General features: G+C 34.0%; 1 protein-coding gene across 2 annotated transcripts in view; it reads right to left on the reverse strand.

Annotated features, from left to right (window-relative positions):
* pax7a (paired box 7a) overlaps positions 1 to 27,526 on the reverse strand; it is a 73,432-nt gene that overhangs the window by 19,403 nt on the left and 26,503 nt on the right. For both annotated transcript variants that reach the window (XM_073826312.1, XM_073826311.1), the window contains exons 6-7: positions 17,500 to 17,665; positions 15,818 to 16,014 (exon numbers count right to left, since the gene is read on the reverse strand). In XM_073826312.1, coding sequence (XP_073682413.1) covers positions 15,818 to 16,014; positions 17,500 to 17,665 — 363 coding nt within the window. The remainder of the gene's footprint in view (positions 1 to 15,817; positions 16,015 to 17,499; positions 17,666 to 27,526) is intronic.

Raw genomic sequence — 27,526 nt, forward strand, 5'->3', positions numbered from 1 at the left:
AACAATTTCAATCTGAGATTTTTCACAGTTGTAAATAAAACAAAAATATAGTAGTTTTTACAAGAAAAATAGAACTTCTGCCTTTTTAGATCAAATACAAATATCGTTATACAAATTATATCTTTATAATTGTGAAAATTACTAGCAATTTCTGAGTGAAAATTGTTTATGCCAATTTTTTTCAGTGCACTTTAATAAATATGGAAGTTTATTTTTTCACCACAAGAATAAAAAAATTAAAAGGTGACTAAAATATGTTTTTTTTTCTCACAATAAGACTTGTTTTCTAACAGTTGTGAGTTTATTTCTTACAATTCATATTTTTATCTCAGAATTGCAAATTTAAATCAATTTGTAAAACATAAATTCAGAATTGTGAGGAAAAAGGCAGAAAAAGGCAAAAAATATGGAAGCTTATTTCTGCCATGGAATTAAAAAAATAAAAAATAAAAATAAATAAAAAAGGTAACTGCAACTTTTTATCTCACAATTCAAATTTTTGCAGTTATGAGTTTATAACTCACGATTTGGATTTCTAAGAATTGCGAGTTTATATCTCGCATTGTAATTTCACTATTAACTGGACTATCAATATCTTGCAATTCTGACTTTTTATGGCAGATTGGAAGTTTACATCTAGCAATACTAAATAAAGGTGGAACTGCAAGAAAAAAAATCAGCCATCACCATCATTACCTGTGGTGGAACTAAGCTTCCATATACAGACATAGAAATACACAGCACACACAAAATAGCCCGTTTTAAATCAGAATGACCTGTTTTATTCATAACACCTTGATGCATTTTCCACAGTGCATTCTGGGATCGCTACCTTTGAATTTGCCTACCTATGACGCCTACAAATGCTGTCTAGGTAGGGAGTTCACTAGGTTGGATCAGAGCGAGTTTCCAGCGGGGCAGTAGGTGCTTCTGGAGGAGAAGGGAGCGTGTGATAATCGTGCTCAATTACATTCTGATTGACACTGACAGAATCTGGGCACTGACATACAGGACACAGATGAAAGCCATTATCAGCTGCTGAAACAAGCTGTCACTCCTCAGAGGATGTTTACTGTACTAAATAGTGTGCATATGCTCTCTACCTCTCTCCTCTGGTCAGTCACACCTCACGTCAGCAAACACACTGACAGCCACGGACAAATGCTGCTCAAAAAGGCATCTAATGTAGGCAGGAACAATATACTGGTGATCAATTCATATCAACCAGGATTACTGTTTTAAAATCATTATGGAAGCATACAAAATCCCAAAAACCAGTCTTAAGTAGCAATAGCCATAAATATATTGTATGGGTCAAAATGATCAAATTTTCTTTTATGCCAAAAATCATTAGGATATAAGTAAAGATCATGCTCCATGAAGATACTTTGTAAATCTCCTACTGTAAATATATAAAAACTTAATTTTTTATTAGTAATATGCATTGCTAAGAACGTCATTTGGACAACTTCAAAGATTATTTTCTCAATATTTTGATTTTTTTGCACCCTCAGATTGCAGATTTTCAAATAGTTGTATCTCGGCCATATATTGTCCTGTTCTAACAAACCATACTTCAATAGAAAGCTTACGTATTGTGTATAAATCCCTATGGCTTGTTTTGTGGTCCAGGGTCACAAATAAGGACTTGTTTCAGTGCACTGTTTTTATATCTAAACATATAAGCATGGACATTTTTTCCTAACGTACATTATTATATTTTGATCTGTAGAAGTCAAAATTCTAGATTGGATCTTTAGTGTGAATATTCAGACAAACAGTATAAGTTTATATAGTAATACAGGCCATGATTATTGGTTATTGTAACATATTTTGTCTTTGGTGATATGATAAATTCAGAAACTGATCAATATCTAATTTTAATTACTGAATGCCATAATGACAGACTTCTGATGACAGAAAAGGTCATTGCAGTCTAAAATATTCGTATTTGGGTTTTTTTTCCCAGTTTTTTTTTTTTATTTTTTTTTTATATTTGTCATTCTTTCCTATCAAAATAATTGCTATGGATGCAAAAATGCAAAAATGCAAAAAAAATAAAAATAAATAAAAAATTAATTTAACCTGATCCGAACTTTTTTATGACGAATGTAACATAAGGTCGTGTTTATTTTTTACATTTCGGACAAAATTGGACTCTGTGTGCAATGACCTTAACATTAACCAAAATAAAATAAAATAAAATAAAATAAAATAAAATAAAATAAAATAAAATAAAATAAAATAAAATAAAATAAAATAAAATAAAATAAAATAAAATAAAATAAAATAAAATAAAATAAAATAAAATAATAAAATAAAATAAAATAAAATAAAATAAAATAAAATAAAATAAAATAAAAAAATAAAATATGCCTAGAGTGTTTTTCCTCATATATAATATGTTTAATAACTGATAGAATGTCACAACAAAAGACTTTTATATTTATAATATTACCTAACATATTACTACTAAATATATTGTAGTAACCTAAATTTCCTGTACAGCTGCTTTGCAACGATTTGTATCGTGAAAATTATTAATTAGTAATTATTATTACTATTGCATATTGTATCACCTAAAATTTCAATTTGTAATAAAATCAGTGTAATATTAAAGATAAACAGGTGGTTTCGTATCAGAATATTCTCTCTTGGTGGATGAAGCTCACATTTGTTTGTATTAGTGGTTGCATTATCCTTCTTAAATATTCCCACAGATCTTGGCCACAGTCTGTCAGCTAAACGAAGGTTAATATGCCTTCTGTTTGCCTGCATTTGAACAACGTGTGGAGGCACAATCGTCTATTCTCCTCCACTGATATGCTTGAGTGAGTATGGGATGGATTCAGCCACCAGAAACAAGCGAAACTCAAACCACACACACACAGGAACGCACAGCAAAGCTCTCTCACTTTGCACTGGTGCCTCAACTGAGAGAGAGACAGAGAGAGAGAGACAGACAGAGAGAGAGAGAGGGATGGAGGGCGGAGGTTTGTTTGCTAAAATCAGCAGGGGATCAGCACAGTGAAAAATGTCAGGTCAAATTGTTCTTGACAGTGTTAATATCTGCACCTCACAGCAATAATTACATGTAAATAAATAGCGAAATAGTGCTCAGCTGGAGTCTAAGAGGAAGAAACTGCTTGCGTGAGATAGCCAGCTGAGACTCCAACCGCTTGCACAGGCTCATTTTATAGAAAGCGAATGAGCGAGAGAGAAAAACAGAGAAACTCAACTCATTTTGTGCTTTGCTAAGACAAGGATCACTATTAATATTGCTTATATTCAGAGTCAGTGATTTGAACAAACCTCAAATATTAGTAAAGCCTATCGTTTCATATTTGATACACAAATTTCTAAAACCTCTAGGTGATCAACGTGATCAAAAATTTGCTGAAAAACCTGTTGTACTACATGCTTTCTATCGTTTGATTGATAGTTTATACCTTTTTATACTTTTTTTTTAAATGAAGAAAAAAGCCTTCTAGTGTATTTCCGAAACCGTTCTCCTTCAGGTCATTGTTCACTTGTATTTTGCTGTGAAATATTAAATAATTTTTTATAAAATGAACATAAATAACTGATATTGTTAGTAGTATTTTACTATGAACACCTGAGCACTGAAGCAGTTTTACTTGATTCATTTTTTTCAAAAAATCTCGCTAAAATATAAATATTATATACGATCATCAGGCGTTTAAGGAACATTCATTTGTTCATCTCTCGATCAACAGTGTTTTGCATTGCATTATATGTTTTAAAACTAAAGATCATAAAACTAAGCAGTTAAATATTATGTAACGAAGACATATTATTGCAAGATATAGATACAACTGATATTTATATCATTTTATGTAAGTAGTCTGTTATACTGTTCTCATTGATTTCATTAGAAACAAAATTTAATCTTACTTTTTGTCCATATAAATATCTGCATCTGCACCTAATTGCATATTTTGCACAATTCGAGCATCTAAATAGTATTAGATCTATATTTTCACCATATCATACCATATGAACCATAATAGCTTAATGCAACAAATATGATACTTTGTATTTTTGACCACAAAACCAGTCATAAGGGTCAATTTTTTAAATTAAGATTTATACATCATATGAAAGCTGAATAAATAAGTTTTCCATTGATGAATGGTTTGTTAGGACAATATTTGGCCAAGAAACATTTAAAAATCAAAAATTTGAGGGTGCAAAAAACTAATTATTAAGAAAATCGCCTTTAAAGTTGTCCAAATGAAGTTCTTAGTAATGCATATTACTATTTAAAAAATAAGTTTTGATATATTTATGGTAGGAGATTTAGAAAATATCTTCATGGAATATGATCTTAATATCTTAATGATTTTTGGCATAAAAGAAAATTTATCATTTTGACCCATATAATGTATTGTTGGCTATTGCTACAAATATACCCATGCTACTTTTGACTGGTTTTGTGATCCAGAATCACATTTTCTCGACTATAATTTCATATGTCTTGTGGTTTGTGCTACATAGATGAATTATACTACTTCCCAAATCACTTTTTTTATTTGGCAGCTGATAAAACGTGTGAAAAATAACTTGCATTGAGCAACTGAGACCAGAAGCATGATGCACATGAGACAGAAAAGACAGCTGTCCCATGATGCTGCGGTTACACTGGCTCAGCCAGAGCGGGTCAGTCCGAAGGCAACCCGAGACATCAGAGAGCAGGTTGCTGGTGTTTGGCTGTAGATGTGGTGGTTGGGGGTTTGAGTTGGGTAAAGTTAGAGCAGCGCTGCTCATTGGAGTATTAATCATGACGGTGCACCTGTCAAGAGTGGCATGTGGAACTAACAGGACACACATTTCACAAAGACGACATCCAAAAAGCCAACGGCAACCAACGGCTTATCGATGGCTGTTTGACCCAATGGTGACCCTACAAACCCTTAACCTGTGAACTCATGATTACGAGGGCCTAGGTTACCTGCAAAAAACGCCTTCACCTGTTAATAGGCGTTAAAATGAACTTTTATGACAGTGACAATAAATTGTAGCGGCGGCAATCAAAAAGAAACCGAAAGTGCCTCTGAACTTGATATGCCTAAGGGTGAGTTTTCCTAATAATAGTTTACTTGTAGCTGCAAAAGTATTTGAAACATCATCAAAAAAGCACAAATTTATTTTTTCATTTGTACACTCTAAAAAGATTTCACCAGTTTCAACTTAAAATCTTAAGTTCAGGAGCTGCCTTAAATTTTTAAGTTAAATCAACTTAAAAGTACAAGTCTTTTTAACTCACGGCAATAAAATTAATTAAAATGACTTGTAATTTTAAGTTGATTTAACTTAGGAGTTGAAATTACTTGTACTTTTAAGTTGATTTAACTTACAATTTTAAGGCAGCTGCTGAACTTCAGTTTTTAAGTTGAAATGAAAGACACTTCATTTGATATTCTATCTAATGCAATGACATTTAAACTCCTAAGTATGATTTGTTTTACTTGTAAAATTGTCTAAATGTCATTATTGTCTCTTTTCTTCATATTTTTTGCACAGTCTTTGAATCAGCTTTTTTGATGATTTTAGTGGATGCAAAGTCAGTTTTCCTCAAGTTGACACAAACAAACATGAAGACACAATACTCACTCAACACTACATTTGTTGTTTTAACATTTTAAACCACACAAAAAGGCATTTTAATTTGATATTTGCTCTAATGCAACTGTACTTTTATATAAGCAATGCTTTGCTTGTAACTACATTTGGACACTTCAGAAACACTAAAAATGTCTGAATGTCATTGCATTAAATCTCAAAGTATGCTGCAGGACCTTTTCTATTCATTATTATCACTTTTCTTTATAATTTTTGCACAATGTCTTTGAAAAGGCTGTGTTTTGGTGATTTTGCTGGATGTAAGTTATGTTTTTGAATTGCATTGCATTCTTTGCATTAAATAAAAGGCTAAGCATGATTTTACATTTAATACACCTAAGCAAGATTTTTCATGCTTTCATTTAGTAATGAATTTCTGAATGTCTTATCAGCTGGTGATTTTTATTGGATGAAGTCAGATGTAGCTCATCATATTAACTATTAAACAAGCATTTTTTAAAAATAAAAGACACTTAGTTTGATATTTTATCTAATGCAATGACATTCTGATAGTGTTCAGTGTTCACTATATAAGAAAAAAAACTGCAACTAATAAATCTGTTATAATAGAAAAGTTCAATTACTCTACATAAAATATACCAGATTTGGCCTGCGGTAAAACAATAAATAAGTCGTCCAGCATGTTGTGGCCTCTAAGTAATTGACATAGAAGATACAATCGCTGTGTGTGCACGTATGTGCGGCTATATGCTCGCCATTCTCCATATTATAGGCATTTCCAGTTGCGTGGGACACACGGCATATGAATTGGTCTCAGTCGTTCTCTCCTTTAAATCCCTATCTCCTAGGATTTGCTGAAATTTATATTGGCTGCCTGTGCAAGATAAATGTAAATCGCATTCCCTTATATTTGCTATTTATCAGGATGCGGCAGCTCACTTTCGGCAGGGGAAAATATCTCTCACCCGCATACAAACAGCCTTGCATTTAAATAGCATTTTTATTGTCCGCCTTAGCCTTTCATCTGAACGGCGGGAAAAGCATCTTCCTCTCCAGGGGAAGGAAAGGAGAGGGAGGGAGAAAGAGAGACCAGCACACGGTTGTCTTGAGCAGCCTTAAAGGAAGCGGTCGGGGAGCGAAATAAATAAATAAAACTCTTTTTCTTTGAGATGAGAGAGGACGTCGCTATTGGACTCGACGGGTGACTGCTGGGAAGCCAAAGATGGAGGTTAAAGAACACAGACAGGCGTGGAGCATCCATGACCTGAACTCATGAGACTGACCACCTCTGAAAACACCTGACGGTCTCTGGTGTGTGTTGCATCATACAAAGTCTTCTTTTCTGAACTAGAATCTCGAATTAGATCCCAATGCTAGACCTTTGTAATCTGAAAGTTCTTTATACTTACAAAGAAAATGTTTGTCTGTGCAAAACCCACTGTCACAATGCTAGAGTTTTGTGAGAGGGTACCAGGTCATTGCTGTGATGTTTCTAAGGTCCAACTTAAGAGTCTACCCTCAAGTCTCCATGATATTCAGGTCCTACCTTCAATGTAAATCTAATATATTTTTAAGCCTGACTGATTAGAAAAGCAGCAGCACAGCTCTCCTCAACAAGACAAGGATTTCAGCATCTTTTATGTTGTTATTTTTTAAAAGTCTCTTATGCTCACAAAAGCTGCATTTATTTGATCAAAAATACAGTTAAAATGGTTAATATTATTACAATATAAAATAGCTGTTTTCTATTTTAATATGTTTTAAAATATAATTTATTCCTGTGATGCAAAGCTAATTTTTCTTTAGTGTCACATGATCCTTCAGAGATCATTCTAATATATGGCCATGGACTACAAAACCAGTCATAAGGGTAATTTTTTTGAAAATGAGATTTATACATAATTTGAAAGCTGAATAAATAAGCTTTCTATTGATGATTGTTCAGATAGGACAATATTTGGCTGAGAATCAACTATTTGAAATTCTGGAATCTGAGGGTGCAAAACAATCTAAATATTGAGAAAATCGCCTTTAAAGTTGTCCAAATTAAGCTCTTAACAATGCATATTACTAATTAAAAATTAAGTTTTGATATTGAGTAAGAAATTTACAAAATATCTTTACTTAATATTTTAATGATATTTGGCATAAAAGAAAAATCGATCATTTTGACCCACACAATGTATTTTTGGCTATTGCTGCAAATTTAGTATTTCAGATCCTCAGATTCCAGATTTTTAAATGGCTGTATCTCAGCCAAGTATTGTCCTATTCTAACAAACCAAACATCAATGGAAAACGTATTTATGATGTATAAATCTCAATTTCAAAAAAATTGACCCTGATGACTGGTTTTGTGGTCCAAGATCAAATATTTTAAATTTATGATTTGAACAAAACCCCTAATGCTAAGTATGATAAACAACAATTTTGACTCTAATCTTAAAAATGTATAATTGGAACAGGGTTTTACTTCATTGGAGAGCCTTTTTTTAGATTCCTCAAAAATGAATTCTCCAGTTATTTAAAGAAAAATAACATTCAGAATAGGCTAATAAAACATTAACAATGTTCATATGTACTAGATTCTTAAAAATAAAGATTCCAAGAGAACATTTTAATAATCTAAAGATCCATTATAAAGAACATTTTGTGCAATGGAAAAGTTCTATGAATGTTAAAGGTTTTTTATGCAAACTATTGTCCAAGAAAAGGTTTCGAAAAGATATTAGCCTTCAGTCAGGTAGGTTTGACATTGGCACAATCATTTTCCATTCTCATCAGGCCTAAGACTAAACATACACACTTGAACTGTAAGCCTTACACCAAAACTCCAGTTTATTTTTTTGCCCGTGGCGATGATTTGGGCTGTCTGATGTTCTTGGCATCTGCCAAGCAGGTCTTGTTTTTTGGAAAGCCTCTTATAGGTCTTTTCCATTACTGCCAAATATAAACAGTATCTGTTTTAATATGGCTTCTAATTATTAAGTATCAATTCCCCCTCTCGCGGCGCGAGCGCACGGGGTACGGATGAATGGCGCGCGCTCATCCGCTTTGATTCGTTCGTCGGGAGAGCGTGCCAGCTGACACGGTGCCCAGTCTGCGGCTTAATGCACAAGTTTTTAATAATGTGTGGGACTACATGAGTCTCCGCGGCTCATTGATATTCACGTGCCTAATGTCTTGTCAAAACTGCGAGGCGAGGGAGACGGCAAGAGAAGCGAGCACTTGAAATTTCTGAGGTAGGTTTCTTTCCTTTTTAGTCGACGCCAGCACAGGGTTCTTAAACGTAATTCATCCCCTTTTTTTTCCGAGAAGGACTAATGGAAGAGGGAGAGGGTTGAAGCTTCTCCGCGCTTATCTCTGTCTGACAGTCGCGAGCCGCGGTTGGCGAGGGCTGGTGTTAGCGCGCTATGCTGTGCGGTACGGTGCAGGCGAGCAGGCCCGGGGACAGGGATCAAAGGGAGGCTCGGGTGAGCGCCGTTTTTCTCTCTGATCCCTCCGGTGGCGAGACCCAACCCCGCTCGTGTGCGCTGCCCTACGCACTCATCCATCAGTCCGTCCGTGAGGAAAGCCTCATTCCACAGCACAAACACACTCCCACGGCTCACTTTTACACACACACACACACACACACACACACACACACACACACACACACACACACACACACACACAAGCTACTTCTGCTTCCTGCTGTAGTTACACGCACAAGTGTTATATATATGATTTACAGTTTTTTACAGACGCTAGGACACATTTCTCAATACTTAGGTCACTTTTGCAAAACTCTTCACACAGTGAGCACAACAGAAGTCTTTGTGGGCTAAACTGAGGATCAATTATCATTGTTTTTGGCACAAAATGCATTCAATGACTACATCTCTCAAATTTCATGAATTCTTTTCTCACTCAGACACAACAACTGCCAAAAATCTTTGTACATACAGTACATTTTGCACATGCTTACATATACTGTTTTCAAAACTGTTAAACTTATGTTCAAAACAATAACATAATGCAAAACTGAATAAGACAGCAAAATTCAACAGCAATATTTTATTGAAACATATTTCAAATCTAAAAATGCAGTAGATTAGCATTACTATTGTATCTGTATCAGTGGATGGTGTGTATACAAATTCTTGTATTTTGGAATTACTTAGTGCAAAAAAATAAAAATAAATAAACGACATAAAATATTGATGAACTCTGCATCATGTCTGATATATACAATATATATTGCAATTATAAAGAGAGATGTGTCCTTGTTTTACACAAGAAAACACTGTGTAATGCTACATGTTGTTAGTGTTTTTTAGGTCATTGTTTTGTGGGTGACAAAGTGTGTTTGTTGGCTGTTTGCTGGTGTTCTGGAAGAATGAGTTTATTTGAGACCTGAATAAAGTGTTTTGGTAGTTGTAGTGCATTTTGAATGTGAAATGAACTGCTTTGCCAAGCTGAAAGTCGGTTAGGAGAATTGTGTGAAGAGTTTTGCAAAAGTGACCTAAGTATTGAGAAATGTGTCCTAGCATCTGTAAAAAACTGTAATCACATTAAAATTCTCTCTGCAACTACTGGTAAAAGTAATACCACTTAGACTACCATGGTCAAGTGCTGTGGTAATACCATGGTATTGTTTGTAAACACCATGGTATTATATGTCAAAGTATCATATTTCCATATTTTAATAATACACAGGTACAGTATATTTGTAGCAATAGCCAACAATACATCGTATGGGTCAAAATGATCGATTTTTCTTTTATGCCAAAAATCTTTAAGATATTATGTAAAGATTATGTTCCATGAAGATATTTTGTATATTTTCTACTGTAAATATATCAAAACTTCATTTGGACAACTTTAAAGTTGATTTTCTCAATATTTTTTTGCCCCTTCAGATTCTAGATACTCGAATAGTTGTATCTCAGCCAAATATTGTCTTATTATTGTCTTAAATTGACCCCCATGACTGGTTCTGTTCATATATCGTAGTAAGTATAGTTTAAATCTATTAACATAATTTACTGTTTTCTATTTGAATATATTTTAAAATGTATATATTCCTGTGATTTCAAAGCTGAATTTTTAGCATCATTACTCCAGTCACATGGTCCTTCAGAAATCATTCTAATATTCTGATTTGCTGCTCAAAAAAACATTTATTATTTTTATGTTGAAAACAGCTGAGTGAAATTTTCTTTGAATGAACAGGAGGTTCAGAAGAACAGCATTTAACTGAAGTAGAAATCATTTGTAACATTATGAATAAATTACATTTTAAAAAATATTAGAAAAGAAAACAGTTATTTTAAATAGCAAAAATATTTCAAAATTGTACTGTTTTTTGCTGTACTTTGATAAAAAAAAAATATTAAAAATGGCTGCGAAACCATGGTATCCCTTGTAGGCCAACAATAAAATAAAATGAACAAACTATTTGAGAAAAAAAAAAAAAAATCTCATAAATTTTTTCATTTTCATTAGGAAAGCTGTCTGTGGTTTTGCAGAGCCCTGTTGTTTTCCTCTCTCTCCCAGCAGGTGTCCCTGTCAGGCAGAGCAGTGGAATCCACCTCAAACGCCTCTGCCAAGAACACATTTCCCAGGACCACTCTTAAAAACCCATTTAGACAGTCATAATAGCAACATGAGCACCTGACATCACGTTCAGTGGTCTAGCAGCTCTAGCTCCATCTCTGGCGCTGATAGTCTCTTAATTCCCCTCTGCAGAGAAACAGGAAACTTCTGCCTTCTTTTGTCTAGATAACATCAATTAGAGATTTTCTGCTTGGTTATGGGACATTGAGGGGTATCATGGAGACTTGAGCTATCTCAGTATGGCTATTTAAAGGGTCATCGGGACAAAATATATAATCATGTAACTTATTCGTAGAATAAACACAGCTGAAGAATTTATGTCTTCTATCCAAAGGAAGCAAAGGAAAAATAGTTTTTTCCACAACATCTCCTAGAGTACACGTCCTTATCCATCACCCACTGTGCGACAAAATGAAATAGGGCGATACGGCTCACCTCAACCCAAAAACATACCTGCAGACCAGCCGAGCAATGCCTAATAGACCCCATCTGACACCGCATCACTCCCAGACCAGCCTAAACTTATAATCAAGAACTACGACGACAACAAGCGCTGGTGGATGGCTTTTCTACTGGCCCGTAATGGGAAAATGCGCTCTGTCTGGATGGGTTACACCAACACCTGTGCTGAGATCAGCAGGAGTCCATTACTGCCCGCCACTCGGCCACCACAACCTATTTAGAGCCACATTTTGGTCAATCTTTACCAGAAACCAGCAGCCCATCAAAAGCAGAAATAGGTGAAATAGGTCTTTCGTCTGAACACATGCGCCTATCTCCTTCAGACAGGTGTTGTCTGTGAAGGTCCAATATAAAGGAGTTATCTTTGATCTAAAAAATAAGAAATGCATTTTTTGCCCGTGTCAGAGGGGGCAAGGTGACATCTGATGTTTTGGAAAGGGAAAGTGTTACTAAGGCAGTTACTTTGCACTGAACAGCCAGCTTTCTTTTACTAAACGACTGACATACAACCTCAACCTTGCTTTTATAAACAATGTTGGGGAAAGTTACTTTTAAAAGTAATGCATTACAATATTGAGTTACTGCTTTAAAAAGTATCTTTTTATGGAAAGTAATGTGTTACGTTACTTTTGCATTACTTTTGAAATCTGGGCAGGGCTTGCTTGTTTGTTTTTAATATAAAAAGTTCTATTTCTGGCAAATGTAAAAGCCTTTTCACACCAAAAGCCTCAAGCTTAGAGAAAAGTAAATTTACGTCTGTACAGTAGACCGCAGAAGAAGAAAAACGTTCAGCAATAAAAAAAAAAAAAAGGAAAACAAATGTTAGATTATCTTTGCTTATTAGTATGGATGAATTGGATCATCAAAGGTCGGCAGCAAAGACATCGGTTAATAAAATGGGATTAAATACATATAAAGGATATTTGTATTATTTAACATATTTAATTATGTCAGGTTTGCGTTGAATTTCACTGTTTTTATTCATTTTGAAGAATACTGTATCTGTTTTTTTAGTGAGTGAGATGAATTAATGCATGTTCACATTTATTCTAGAACTAAAGTAACATCTTATTCACAATTTCTCTTAGCACTTTTAATCAAGCTTTTACTTATTTGAAAAAGTAACTCACATATTTTCTTGTCAATTAAAAAGTAATGCATTACTTCACTAGTAACTTGGAAAAAAAAAATATTATTATGTAACTTGCGTTACTTGTAATCCGTTACCCCAAACGCTGTTTATAAATGATTTTATATATATATATATATGTTATGAATAAATATTTATTTTATCATATATTGTCGTACATTAGCTGAACTGTGAGCTGTGAATGAATCAGAGTTGGGGAGTGGGGTTAAGTGATGTCTGTTATGACCTCAGCAGATGCTCTTGCACCTTGTGAAACAGAGATGAGGGTTTTCCGTGTGAAACCTGCTGTGGTTGTGCAGACAGTTTGAATTGTGACTGAACTCTGTCTCTCCTGTCAGAAACTACATTTATCTCTTCACAATGACTCTCCCATATGGACACAAGACACATGGAGAGATAGAAGTTATCCGAAAAAATAAAGAAAATTAAAAATACAATTTTGTTTTGTCAAACGCCTTCTTAAGCATGTACAAATGTTGAAAAATAATACATTTTATTATAAAAATATTATAATATATACTACCAGTCAAAAAAAGTTTCAACACACTTATTCTTAATTATTATTATTTTCCGTTAAAATAGTGGAAATTATATTAAAAACAACATGTGGGTAATACTACTACTACTTATAATAATAATAATAATAATAATAATAATAATAATAATAATAATACATATTGTTATTGATTAATTATATCAATGAATTATTATTAATTAATTATTATTACAAATATTATTATTAACTTAAAATCATAATTTGACATTCTGTCAGTTATTGTGATTAAAACCACTATTCCTAATATTTAAAATAATCACAAATATAAAAACAAACACTGACATTTTGTTTGGATAATAATAATAATAATAATAATAATAAAATTAAAACATATTGGTATTGATTAATTATATTAATTAATTATTAATAATTTTTTTTTATAAAAAACATAACTTTACATTATGTTATTGTTATTAAAACCACTATTCATAATATAAAGAATCCCAAAAATAAAATAAAAAATGTGATATTTTGTGCGGGTAATACTGCTACTAGTAATAATAATAATAATAATAATAATAATAATAATAATAATAATACATATTGTTATTGATTGATTATATCCATTAATTATTATTAATTATATAATAAAAAAAAATATTATTTATTTATTTGATAAAAATCATAATCTGACATTTTGTAAGTTACTGTGATTAAAACCACTATTTCTAATATTGAAAAAATCCTAAATATAAAAACAAACACTGACATTTTTTGGTAATAATAATAATAAATATTGTTATTGATTAATTATATTGATTAATTATTATTAAATATATAATAAAGGTATTCTTTTTATTATTATTCATTTAAAAAAAATCATAATCTGACATTTGGTCAGTTATTCTGATTAAAACTACTATTTCTAATATAAAAAAAATCCCAAATATAAAAACAAACACTGATATTTTGCTTGTATAATAATAATAATAATAATAATAATAATAATAATAATAATAATAATAATAATCATTATTATTATTATTATTATTATTATTATTACTATTATGACAATTAATATTGTAATAAAATATTAATTATGTAATAAAATTATTATTATATAGTTATAGTATAGTATACTATAGTATAGTATAGTATATAGTATAGTAACTAAGAAATAACACAACAAGATGCAATTTGGCATTGAAATGCATTGAAATGCATTTTGCACACTTGTCCTTCACTATCTAGTCAAACCCATATTAATAAATAAAAATGTATTATTTGCATATATTAAATACATAAAAATATTATTATTTCTTTTTTGAAGAATCCATATGTAAGACCAATTTATATTAATTTATAAAAGCACCAAACTATCAAAACAAACATTTAAACTTTTAAGTAGCAGTATATTGAAGTGCTTAAAAAAAATTCAAAACATAGCAGTCATGAAAAATTTAAATATATTTTTCCTCCATTTAAAGCCTGTAGACCCAACCCCCAGCATTAGACAAAAAAAAAAAAAAAAACATTTATTATTTATTAAGAGAAAGTGTTTAAGCAAGAAGCAGCGTTTCCGTCGCCAGTGTTAAATGCTCCCATTAATAGAAAAAAGACCTCCATGTCTGCTGGTATTTACGGAGGTTTGGAGCGAAGGCATTAGTGCTCAAAGCCCCTGTGCCACGATTAACAATCTCTCTCACTGTAAGACGCCCATGTTATCCTTCCGACGTTGTAGTTACGAGGGGAAAAGCTCTTTTTTGTCACCAAATCCTTAATTCTTTCTTCTCTGGAAAAAAAAAGAGGGTAATACCGAGAATGTTTCTCAATCTGCTTTGAGAGAGCAGGGGAGAGAAAAGGAAACCCCCAATAAAACATGTGTGAACGAAAGGGTAATTGTGGACAAATGCAGCATTGAAATTCATTTTCAACTCTTTACACACCATTTCAATCTTATTTTATGCTTGTTAGCCACATCTTGTTGGTGAGGGTCGGCAAGACTGCCCAGTATTGATGGATAATTGTGTATAATTCACTCCTTACATGCGATTTCCATCAATACGCATTATTTTTTAATGCTGGGTATTTAACACAGAACCATTTCTGCTGAAAGTCACTCTAAATGCTCATTAATAGGGACCAAAGAGGATAACTGGGAATTTCTTGCAAAAACACAACCACAGCAACACAAATCCAAACAACAAATCCACATACTAAGAGATGAATGCAAAACAAAGCAATTCCTACTTACTCTCATGTGCACAAATAATATTCTGTAATGCTTTACTTCATTAGTGACCAAAGCAACATTTAAAGTGGAATTAATTCTAATTATGTTTTCAGACTAGGAAAAAACTAAGCAAACTAAGAAAAAAATACACTATCAGTGCAAAAATAATCTGTTTCTACACAAGCTAGCTTAACTCCACAGCGTTCTTGATCTCTGAACCGTGCTGGCATTCATTCAGCGGGCCACATTAGAAAGAGGCCTCTGCACTAACCTGTGGCGAGAGGCCGTTGCTCACGGGATTCATGTGGTTGCTTGAAGCTGACGGGCTCATAAAAGTTTCTGAATAGCTGGAGAAGGTGTGGCGGTTGGATGAGAGGCCGTAGGCGGAGCTACTGTCAGCCGAGAGCCCGCCCTGGTGCATGGAGGAAGGCGGCAGAGGCTGCGGCCGGTGCAACGTACTGCTGCCATCTGAAACACAAACAGAAATTATGAGACCATTTTATTTTAGTGATGTAAAGTTGAATTTTCAGCAACGTTTCTGTGTCTTCAGCATCACATGATCCTTCAAAAATCATTCTAATATGCTGATTTGCTGCTCAAGAAACATTTGTTATGAACAGTGTTGAAAACACTGATGAACAGAAAGCTCAAAAGAACAGCGTTTATTAGAAATTAAAATTTTTTGGACCATTATACATGTCTTTACTGTCACTTTTGACCAATGCATGCTTGCAAACAAACAAACAAAAAACCTTTTGAATCTTAGTTTGTATCTACACTCTTAAAAATAAAGGTGCTTCATGATGCCACAGAAGAACCTTTTTGTCTAAATGGTTCCATAAAGAACCTTGAACATCTGAAGAACCTTTCTGTTTCACAAAAGGTTCTTTTTTGGCGAAAAATTGTTCTTCAGGATATTAAAAGGTAAGAAAAAGATGGTTCTTCTATGGCATCGCTGTGAAGAACCTTTTAAAGCACCTTTATTTTTAAGAGTGTATAGAGGTTTATGTTTATTACTAGGGATGCACCGAAATGAAAATTCTTGACCTAAGCCGAATAAAATTAAACACTGGGCCAAAGGCCGAAGACCGATTACCGAACATGGTTTTTCGTGTTTTCCCCCTATGTATTTTTACAATTTTTTTCACCATTGCATAAATTAAATAGCCAAAATGTGCTTTTTACAGTTTTGTCTTGCTTTTCAGAAATAAAAAATCAATTACAAAACAACGATTTAGGTATTTACTTAACACTGAACATTTTTACCATTTATGTAGACATTATAGCCTACCAACAAATCACAATTTAATTAGTAAGTTAGTAAAATAATATTCTTTGGCCATTTTTAAGACCCCCTTCTTGAATCAGGCATGTGTTTTTAATGTACAAACAAATGCAGCCGTGCTGAGCAAAGGAGAATGTTATAATAAATGTATTAATAGAGCTGTTGTAATGATTGTTGCCATTATTTTTGTCTCACTTTTTTATTTTATTTTACAGAACAACAGTAAAATCACAATGCTAACATTTATGAATGTTGACTTTTATTTTGGCGGAAACCCACAAGAAGACCTCAGTACTACTTTATGCAGATTTATGAATGATTCTCAGAAACAGCAGATTTTCCTTGCGCTTTGGACTTTGAACCCTGGCTATCGAGCTTGTGCAGCAATGTCAGAATAAATACAATTTGTGCGTGTATTAGACAACATAACGTTCTGTAGTTTATTTACTAATGGTTTCTTGGAGAGTTTTAAATGCTTCCACACTGCCGACATGTTTGCTGCATTAGTGTGCACCTCTATTTGATCGTGTCACGTCATTGTTCGGTATAATTTATTCGGCCTTTTCGCTTATTTGGCCAAACACCAAAATAACTTTCTTTGCTATTTTTGGCCAAATAATTTCGGTTGCCGAACATTCAGTGCATTCCTATTCATTACTGTATACTACCTTGCGAGAGAGTGGTGCTGGGATACGTCGACTCTGGAAGCTGATAGGTGGGTAAGGTTGGCATGCCAGTTGGTGGAAACCCTCCGGGCAACAAATGGTTGAATGCTGCCAGCTGATTTGCTCCTGCTTGTTTGCGCCACCTTGCTCTTCGGTTACTAAACCAGACCTAACAAAAGATAAAAAATGCGTTTAGAAGAAAAGAAGAAATAACCATTTCTAAGCTAGATTTCATTCACATAACATGCAGTTGAAAGCAACCAGCAGTCTTCCAGACAGGTTCATGGGCATGTGTGTGGCGGAGAGCGCGTCCTCATGGGAAACTGCCTCTTAGCACATGCTGAGGTCCCTGTTGTTCTAGTTAAGTGGCTAAAGCTGTGATCTGTATAAACAGGCCGCTCTGAGCTGCCATCAGAGACGAGAGGTCGTAAACAGGTCAGAGGTAGCCCACACATCTCCTCTGCAGACATCTTGAGTATGTTTATCTACCTGTCGCATACTTAAAAGAGAGTCTAGAGGACTTTTACTGTGGTATAGTCTGAACACACACACGGACACGAACCCACAGAGACATCTGTCACATCTTTAACATACTGCTTCAGATAAAGCTATAATACTTGAATGAAATATTTGATTGATTTTGAGCTTCCGTAAAAATCACTTTATGGACAAAAATTTGCTTGATTTCCTTTCGTGTGCAAGTCAATTTGACCCACACTTAAACTACTTGAAATTACTTAAACTATTTGATTGTTCCTGTTTTTTTTCTCATTTAGTGTCATGAATATGTGTTTTGGAAAGGCTGCACAAACTTTGTGCATATGGTAGTGTCAACGGTCAAACTAAATCCCACTGGTTTCCATGCAATTGACTAAAAATCATCACGAAGAGTGATAAAAAAAACAAAACAGAAACACTACATTAAATTGGATATGCATTTATATCCATATTTTTTTACATACATACGGCATACTCATTTAAAGCAATATATAGTACTATATGTGACCCTGGACCACAAAACCAGTCATAAGTAGCATGGGTATATTTGTAGCAATAGTCAACAATACATTGTATGGATCAAAATTATAGATTTTTCTTTAATGCCAAAAATCATTAGGATATTAAGTAAAGTTTGTGTTCCATGAAGATATTTTGTTCATTTCCTACCATAAATATATATAAAAAAATTTGATTAGATGCATTGCTAAGAATGGTTTTGTGATTTAGGGTCACAAATATGAAGTATATATTTTATAATTTATAATTTAGGGCCAATATGATATGGAAGCTTGTTTCCACCACAGAATAAACAATAAAAAAAGACAATTGTAATTTTTTATCTTGCAATTCTGAGTTTTTTTTTTCTCAAAATTGTGTCATATAAACTCAGAACTCTGAGTTATAAAGTCAGAATTCCAAAATACAAAGTCAGAATTGTGAGATAAAAAGTCACAATTACCTTTTTTTCTGACTTTTTTTCTCACAATTGTGTATCTCGCAATTCAGATTTTTTTTCCTTGAGAGATACAAACTCGCAATTGCGAGTTATAAAGTTCAGTTCTGAGGGAAAAAAAAGTCTGATATATTCACATAATTATGAGTTATATCTCACAATTCTGAGAAAAAAAAGTCAGAATTCCGAGTTTGTATCACACAATTCTGAGAAAAAAAAAAATCAGAATTGTGAGACACTGTGTGAACAAGAAGCAATAACCTTTTTGTTATTTTTTATTCAGTGGCAGACCCCTAACACAATTGGAGGAACTATTTTATTAAAACAGCAGGATTAAAGGTAAAGTGTGTCATTTTACTACCACTAGAGGCACTCAAATGGCAAAAAAAAAAAAAAAAAAAACACTTGTTCCTTAAAGGCAAAATGTGTTAAAATACTTTTTTTGTTTACGTCCAACCAAAATAAACGTCCATTCAAACCAGACTGACTTCAGACAGTCGTCTTGAAACGAGGACAATTTGCACATTTTAAAGGGAGGCTTCTCCTCCATCAAAACATGAATATAATTAGCGTCTCTGAAAGCAGCCCGCTCTATTTCGCAGGAACAACACCGGAGCCCTGCGTATGTGAAAGGTTGGAGGACATTGATCTATGCCATGCACTGGCAATTCATCCGCGTTTAATACACTGTCAGGGCAGTTCATCTACCGTTGTGTTTAAAACGGGCCGGTCCATTGTGCGTCCAGATGAAAGGTGGAGACAAAGGCCTCTCAATACACCAGGCTGAAAAGTGTCCACAAAGAGTGGGCGTCCCTTTTTAAACATGCCTTTAAGAGCTCCACTTTCATGGTACGCACACAAGGACACACTCTATTCTGATGCAACGACACCGCAGACACACTCTACAAAACACACACACACACACACACACACACACACACACACACACACACACACACACACACACACACACACACACACACTCACTGGCCCTTTCTTACAAAGCGTTGCTTACATTGTCCATGTGCAAAACTGTCAGGCCACTAACAGCTAGCATCTCATTCAGATGACTTCAATGGCTCACCAACGTTTGATGCGACTAAAGATGACTCTTACCCATCTGTCAAGCATCGGATTCGAATCTTTCTTTCTTACGCTCTCAGAAAGTGAAACCCCCACCCGACCGTCATCCTCTCAAAGGGTTTAGGAGGAGACGCTTCACCCCCTCTGCCTGTCCTGAGCCTAAACCTGGTGTTGCAGACAGATAAAAGATGGTCTCGCATCCTAAAGAAGCTTGGGATTCGAACTGATCCCCTACTGGGAATCGGACAAACAGGTTATGAAGAACGTAAGAAGTTTGTGTCCTTCCCCCACCGACCCAAAAGTGTCCCGCTCCGCTGTGCCTCCTGACCCTTGACCTCTGAACCCTGGTTTCCACCCCTTCATCCTTTCTTCCTGAAGGCCTCCACCTTCTTTCTTTGCTGCAAAGTGCAGATGACATCAGCAAAGAACATTTAGTAGATTTTTGTAGTTTTTCATGAACTGGTCAGTTTTGAGGTTTTGCTTCCATACCATGTCTTCTTTCAGAATAGTGGAAAGAAAACACCCAAATACATTTGAAGTGTTTAGTTTATCTATTTCATCTGTAGATTTCAATAGATTTCAATTGCATTTTATTTCTTAAAAGGCTGTGAGGTTTCTTCCACTTCAGCAACACTTATATACACCAAACTTCCTCAAGGTTTTTACTAAAGTGCATAATATTCGCCTGATTTATATAACATTTTATTCTTAAAAACTGATTTTTTTTCTGTCTGTTGTCAGTATTTTCTGATTTATGGCATGATATAAAGAGATATACAAAATCCCCTCTGTAAAAAAACATAACTTTATTATCACATCGCAGGTAAATAGGGTAAAATAATAAGCATCAATGTAGTCTTAAGTAGCATGGGTATACTTGTAGCAATAGCCAGAAATATATACATTGTATGGGTCAAAATTATCGATCTTTCTTTTATGCCAAAAAACATTCTGATTTTTAGGATATCAAGGTTCAATAAAGATATTTTGTAAATTTCCTACTGTATATATATTAAAACTTAGTAATATGCATTTCTAAGAACTTTATTTGGACAACTTTTAAAACTATTTTCTCAATATTTAGATTTTTTGCACCCTCAGATTCCAGATTTTTAAATAGTTGTATCTCGGCCAAATATTGTCCTATCCTAACAAACATACATACATTTTTATACATTTAGAAAAATTTATCCTTATGACTGTTTTTATGGTCCAGGGTCACAAATATGCATGTATTTGGATATATTTCCACAAGAGAAATCTGAACAAGATGGTCAAGTTCAAAATTCTTGTTTTATTTTGTTGATATATTAAAGTTTTTTACAGAGAAAATTCAGAATTTTGAATTTTTGAATTTTAAATTTTTGAATTTTGACTAAATGTTTTTAGTAATAATGCAATATAAATCAAATCATAAATGAACAAAACCCTCTGTAAAAACCTTCAGAATATACACTGGAATAAAACTGTAAAGTTTGGTGTATGTGCATGGAGATTTCTGGAGAAAAAGAGTGAAGGAGAAAAAAAAGCTCATTTTTAAAAATTAAGATACAGTCAAATCCAAAATTATTCAGACACCAGATATAATTTTTTGACACTATAGTTAATTTATGTAAGTAAGGATAGCAAAGTAAAGTAAACTGTGACATATTATACCCCAAAAATAAGTAAAACTGATAAAAAAAAAATATTCAGACACTTTGACTTGTGATTTGCTTAAGAGTTTTTTTTTTCTTTCATTGCTAATGATATCTTTTACACCACAGACTGAACAAAATTAAGCATTGATTGGTAACTGGTCAACATAGTATTGATAGTTGTGTAAATATTGTCATACCAAAAAATTTTAATGCATTACATACCATCAAAGTTATCCGACATTATCAAGATGCATTTGTGCTGACACAGTTTAACTCTAAGTTCTTGTCATATTTTATTGTCATTTTCTAAACTATAGCAAATAAACCTTGATAATGTGAGAAATGTTGAAGCCGTCTGAATAAATTTTGGTTTGACTTTATGTATTGTAAATTAAATCTACAGGTGTAAACAGATAAAGTGTACTTAAAAGTGTATTTTGGATGTTTTCTTTTCACCAATCTGAAAAAAGACAAGTTATAGATGTGAAATAGCCCAAAAAGTAAATTTTTGCAAAAGCTTTAAGAAAAACTTAATTTAATCTCATCGATACATAGAGATTTTATTTGCAATTTTTCTACAGGCACATGTAAAAGCAAACTTGTATTGCTTTAAATACCTTCTCTGGCTTCATGTTTGATCTCTCATCCTCACACATAAACTAATCTCTGCACATGCATAAGATGCATAATGCTATGACAATTCATAAAGAGATTTGGGATACATCGTTCTCAGTGAGCCGCCTGCATCCCTGTGGTCAGAGCACTTACGACGCAGCCAGCAGATCTTGTGGCTTTACCATGTGCTCGGCGAAGACTCCAGTCTGCCTTAATCACACCAGCAGCCTGTGCAGCATATCTGTCTAAGTGAATTTGCTGCTTTTGAAAGCAACGTGGCGTCACAGAGGTGCACGAGTTAACTCTATCAAGTTAAACATTAAGCCCAATATGGCTAAATCAATACAGTTCTGTTTCATAGCACCGAGGGATGCGTCATCATAGCGCCTTGCTGAGATTATGTATATGTGTGTGTGTTTTCTGGGTCGCTCCAGTCGTACCCTCTGAGCTGGATTTGGAACCCAATCACAAAGTCACCTTGAACAGTCCCAGATTCCCACTCTCGCTGTCTGCAATCCAGCCTAATTCCTCCACTGAGACGGTTTTCATCCAGCCCACACCAAAACCACATGAGGAAGAACTTCAGCACCGTCCACTGACAGCAGTTCTTAGGGAGAATGCTCAAACAATGGGGCCGACATAGGATAAACACTTTGAAATAAGGATAAAAACATTTAAAAAGTAATACAGTTTTATTTTATGCGTTCGAATGCAAGGGGCCGTTCACTCAAAAATTAAAATCATGCATTTTATTTTTCTCTATTTTTTTCTAAACCTGTATCATTTTTTCCTTCTGTGAACACAAAAGATATTTTTAAAATAATGTCTCTTTTCTGTACTTTTCTCATACAGTGATGTCAAGTTACATTTATTTAATAGCGCTTTCTATGATACAAACCTTCAAAGCAGCTTCAAATTAAAGGATTAGTTCACTTTCAGAACAAAAAATGACAGATAATTTACTCACCCCTTTGTCATTCAAGATGTTCATGTCATTCTTTCTTTAGTCGTAAAGAAATTATGTTTCTTGAGGCAAACATTTCAGGAATTATCTCCATAAAGTGGATTTAAGTTGTTCCCTTCAAGTTTGAACTTCCAAAATGCAGTTTAAATGCAGCTTCAAATGGCTCTAAACGATCCCAGCCGAGAAAGAAGGGTCTTATCTAGCAAAAAGATCGTTAATTTTTTAAACAAATTGACAATTTATATAATTTTTAACCTCAATTGCTTGTCTTGTCTCATCTCTGCATTGCGCATGCGTAATCTGTGTATTCCGGGTCAATACAGTTAGGGTATGTCGATAAAATCCATCTCGTTTTCTTCTACAACTTCAAAAATCGCTGTTTTACCTTTTGTAAACAGTGGGCTGGTACTTCCGCAGCGATGTAGAATGTTTTTGAAGTTGGGGAAGAAAATGAGATGGGAGTTTTTTGAAATACCCTAATAGTTCACGCGGACATAGACAAGACAAGCGTTTTAGGTTAAAAAGTATATGAATTGTCAGTTTGTTTCGAAAATGACCGATCGCTTTGGTCGCTTCTTCCTCGGTTGGGATTGTTTAGAGCCCTTTGAAGCTGCATTTAAACTGCATTTTGGAAGTTCACACAGGCACCATTGAAGTCCATTATATGGAGATAAATCATGTTTCTCAATTTCTTATTGACTGAAGAAAGAAAGAAAGACATGAACATCTTGGATGACAAGGGAGTGAGTGAATTATCTATAATTTTTTGCTCTGGAAGTGAACTGTTCTTTTATAAACTGGAATGTAACAGTGTTAATAAAATTAATCAACTATTTAAAAAAAAGTAATAAATTTGAGCTGTAAAGCAGCTCTACAGAAGAAGACAATAGTGCCAATATTCAGTTCAATTTAGTTCTCATCTGATTAAATCGATAATATTAATGCATATATATGTGACCCTGGACCACAAAACCAATCAGAAGTGTAAATTTTAAGAAATTGAGATTTATATATCACCTGAAAGGAATAAAACAATAAATATGATGTATGGTTTGTTAGGATAGGACAATATTTGCCCGAGATACAAATATTCGAAAATCTTGAATCTAATTGTGCAAAAAAAAATCGAAATATTGAGAAAATCGCCTTTAAAGTTGTCCAAATTAATTCCTTAGCAATGCATATTCCTTATCAAAAATTAGGTTTTGATATATTCATGTACAAAATATCTTTCAAATTTGAGTATGGGTCAAAATTTTGACCCATACAATGTATTTTTAGCTGTTACTACAAATATACTGTGCTACTTAAGACTGGTTTTGTGGTCCAGGGTCACATATATTGTCTTTAAACAAATGTTGTTTCAATTCAGCTCAATAACAGTGTCAATGTTGCAAAGTTCAACAATTATGAAACAAATTTGATTTAGCTATAAAGCAGTTCTACATTAACCAATTCAGTTCAACTTTTATTCTCATCCAACAGTTTCAGTGCAGTTAAATCAATTATATTACTTAATATTAATTGTCTTTTAAACACCAATGTCAGAGAAAGTCAATGGTGTCCAATGTTGTTTCTTCTTTTGGTAAGGCAGAATAATAATAAGTCATAGGTTTAAAATGAAAACTAAATTTTTATTTTTGAGTGCATAACCCCATTTTAATCAATCAAAGTTCAATAATTAGCTTCTGCACACCTCAAATCGTGAAGTATGTGAGAAACGTTGTGTTTGGCTGATCGTGTGTGCATTGTTTAAATCATTACGGACTATAAACCCAAAGACAGAGCATCGTCTGGCCTTAGCGCTGTCCCTGTGTCCAATGCAGGAATCCATGGAGATTTGTGTTTACTGCACACACCTGTCATAGATAAACAGGATCAACCTGTGTGCAAATGTTTCTTATTCCTGTCTTTTACAGGATGTTTCCTGCACCGCAAGTCCCTTGTTTGTGAGACCACTGTGTATACCAAAACACATCTACACGTGTGCACTCAATAAGTCACTGCAAATAGTCGCCTATAAATCAACTGTTGGATACAACAACAGTCTGCACTGAAACCCTTTTCTTCTTAAGGAAAATGTTGTTAAGGGATGGTTTTATAAAGGTTTCAGGCCGTTCACCTCGTGTTTCAAAGGAATGAACATTAAACAAGGGCGACATCTGTTTTTGTACCAACAAATGCGATTTAACCAACTTTAGTCTAACAAGCAATGTGTTGACTACATCAAACAATAGTTTTTTTCTCTTTCTTCCGCAGCCTGCTTGCATTCTCTCGCTCTCTTTCTCTCTGTCTGGCGCTATGCTAATTAACATTACTGGGAACGCGAATTGCAAAAAGGAGACTGGGATTACTTAGATAAGAATCAACGAACACAAAGCGGCTAAAAGAAAGTCATTTAAATTCTAATAATGCAAAACTGTTAGAACATTCTCACTGATGCATTGCAACAATTTTGCTCTCTACAGTCTTCATAAATCCTATTTATTCTTTTATTGTGCACAAGCTAAGACTCTCAGGAACAGAGTTGCCTGTTGGGCTGGATGTGATTTTCTCGGGGTGCTGGAATATTACATGAAATATTGCATAGAAATAGTTTGCATATAAAGTATTATAAACACTGTAGAAAAACCAGGAAGAGACAGCATCAAAACATATCTTTACAAAGTGCATTAATAGTCAATTGTCCTGCCTTTTCCATTTAATTAGTCTATCAATGTTTTAATAAATACATCCTAAGCACTTTATATGCTAAATATCTTCAGCTACACTCTTAAAAATAAAGGTTCTTTATTAGCATTAATGGTTCCATGAAGAACCTTGAACATTCAAATTCAGAAAAGGTTCTTTAGATTTTTTTTATATGTTCCACAAATTGGTTCTTTTAAGAACTGTTTACTGAAAGCTAAAAAAAGATTTAGGGAACAAAAAATGGGTTTTCTATGGCATCACTGCAAAAACACCCCTTTGGAGCCTTTATTTTTAGGAGTTCACAGAAGAAAGTTTTTTGTCTAATTGTTTCCATAAAGAACCTTTAACATCTAAAGAACCTTTCTGTTTCACAAAAGGTTCTTTGTGGTGAAAGAAGGTTCTTCAGATCATAAAAAGTTTAGAAAGAGATGGTTCTTTAAAGAATCTTTGAAGGAATGGTTCTTTGTGGAACCAAAAATGGTTCTTCTATGGCATCGCTGTGAAGAACCTTTTAAAGCACTTTTATTTTTAAGAGTGTTGATAAAAACAAAGGCTCCATGAAGAACCTTGAACATCCATGGAACCTTTTAAATGCAGAAAAGGTTCTTTATAGTGAAAAAAGGTTCTTTAAAATGAATTTATTAAATGTTCTTCAAAATGATTCTTTTAAGAACTGTTTACTGAAAGGCTCTTTGGGAACCAAAAATGGTTCTTCTATGGCATCACTTCAAAACACCCCTTTGGAGTCTTAATTTTTAGCAGTGTATATCATGACCCACACAACCTCTCCTTGATAAAAACGCACAACAGCCCAGGTAGAAAAAGGCTAACTTCCAGCCAAATTGATTTCTACGCTTCATAAAAGGCAAGTATTTACACATTATTAGATTCTGCTAACTATAATGGCTGCATGCAAAATGCACACTGCTTGTGAAAGGGTATCTATGTCAGAAAGGAGGAACATGAGGCAGCGGTGCGGCTCTCTTATGATCGCTAACTGGAGTGGAGACTGCCGTAACCTCTTAAAAACTTCAGACTGAATAAGAACAGAATGCAATTCACTTCATTGTGGGTGATTTATAACAGCCACCAGCCTTTCTGACGCTTTCCACTTGGTTGAAAATTCTCCCTTTGTTTCACCTGGCTAACATTTCGAGCAGCCTGCAAACGTTTGTCGGAACACTAACGGACTGAGTGGTGGCTCGACTTCCTCAGATGTCACATGGCATTTATGTGGTGCTCATTCACCTCATGGAAGTAAAGCAGCAGGACTATGAAGCCACAGGGAGAAAGCCTCTGCTAGGCTACATAACCCTGTCACAACCCTTTAACATCCTCCCTACATCAAACTAAACTGAAACTGGTCTGGTTGAGAAATGGATTGGGGTACGTGATTCGTGATCTGCAGTGGATCTGATGCCAACTAGATGTGCTGAATTATGTTTGAGGTCTTTAAATAACAGGAAATTCACATTTAAGCAGCTCTCCATGATTATCTGATTATCTTATTCTATAACAAGACACAATCAGTAGTTAGAGTTCCTAATATAGACACTGTCAGCCTTCTGTAATGATTTAGGAATA

Source organism: Garra rufa, chromosome 20, assembly GCF_049309525.1.
Source record: "Garra rufa chromosome 20, GarRuf1.0, whole genome shotgun sequence".
Lineage (NCBI taxonomy): Eukaryota > Metazoa > Chordata > Actinopteri > Cypriniformes > Cyprinidae > Garra > Garra rufa.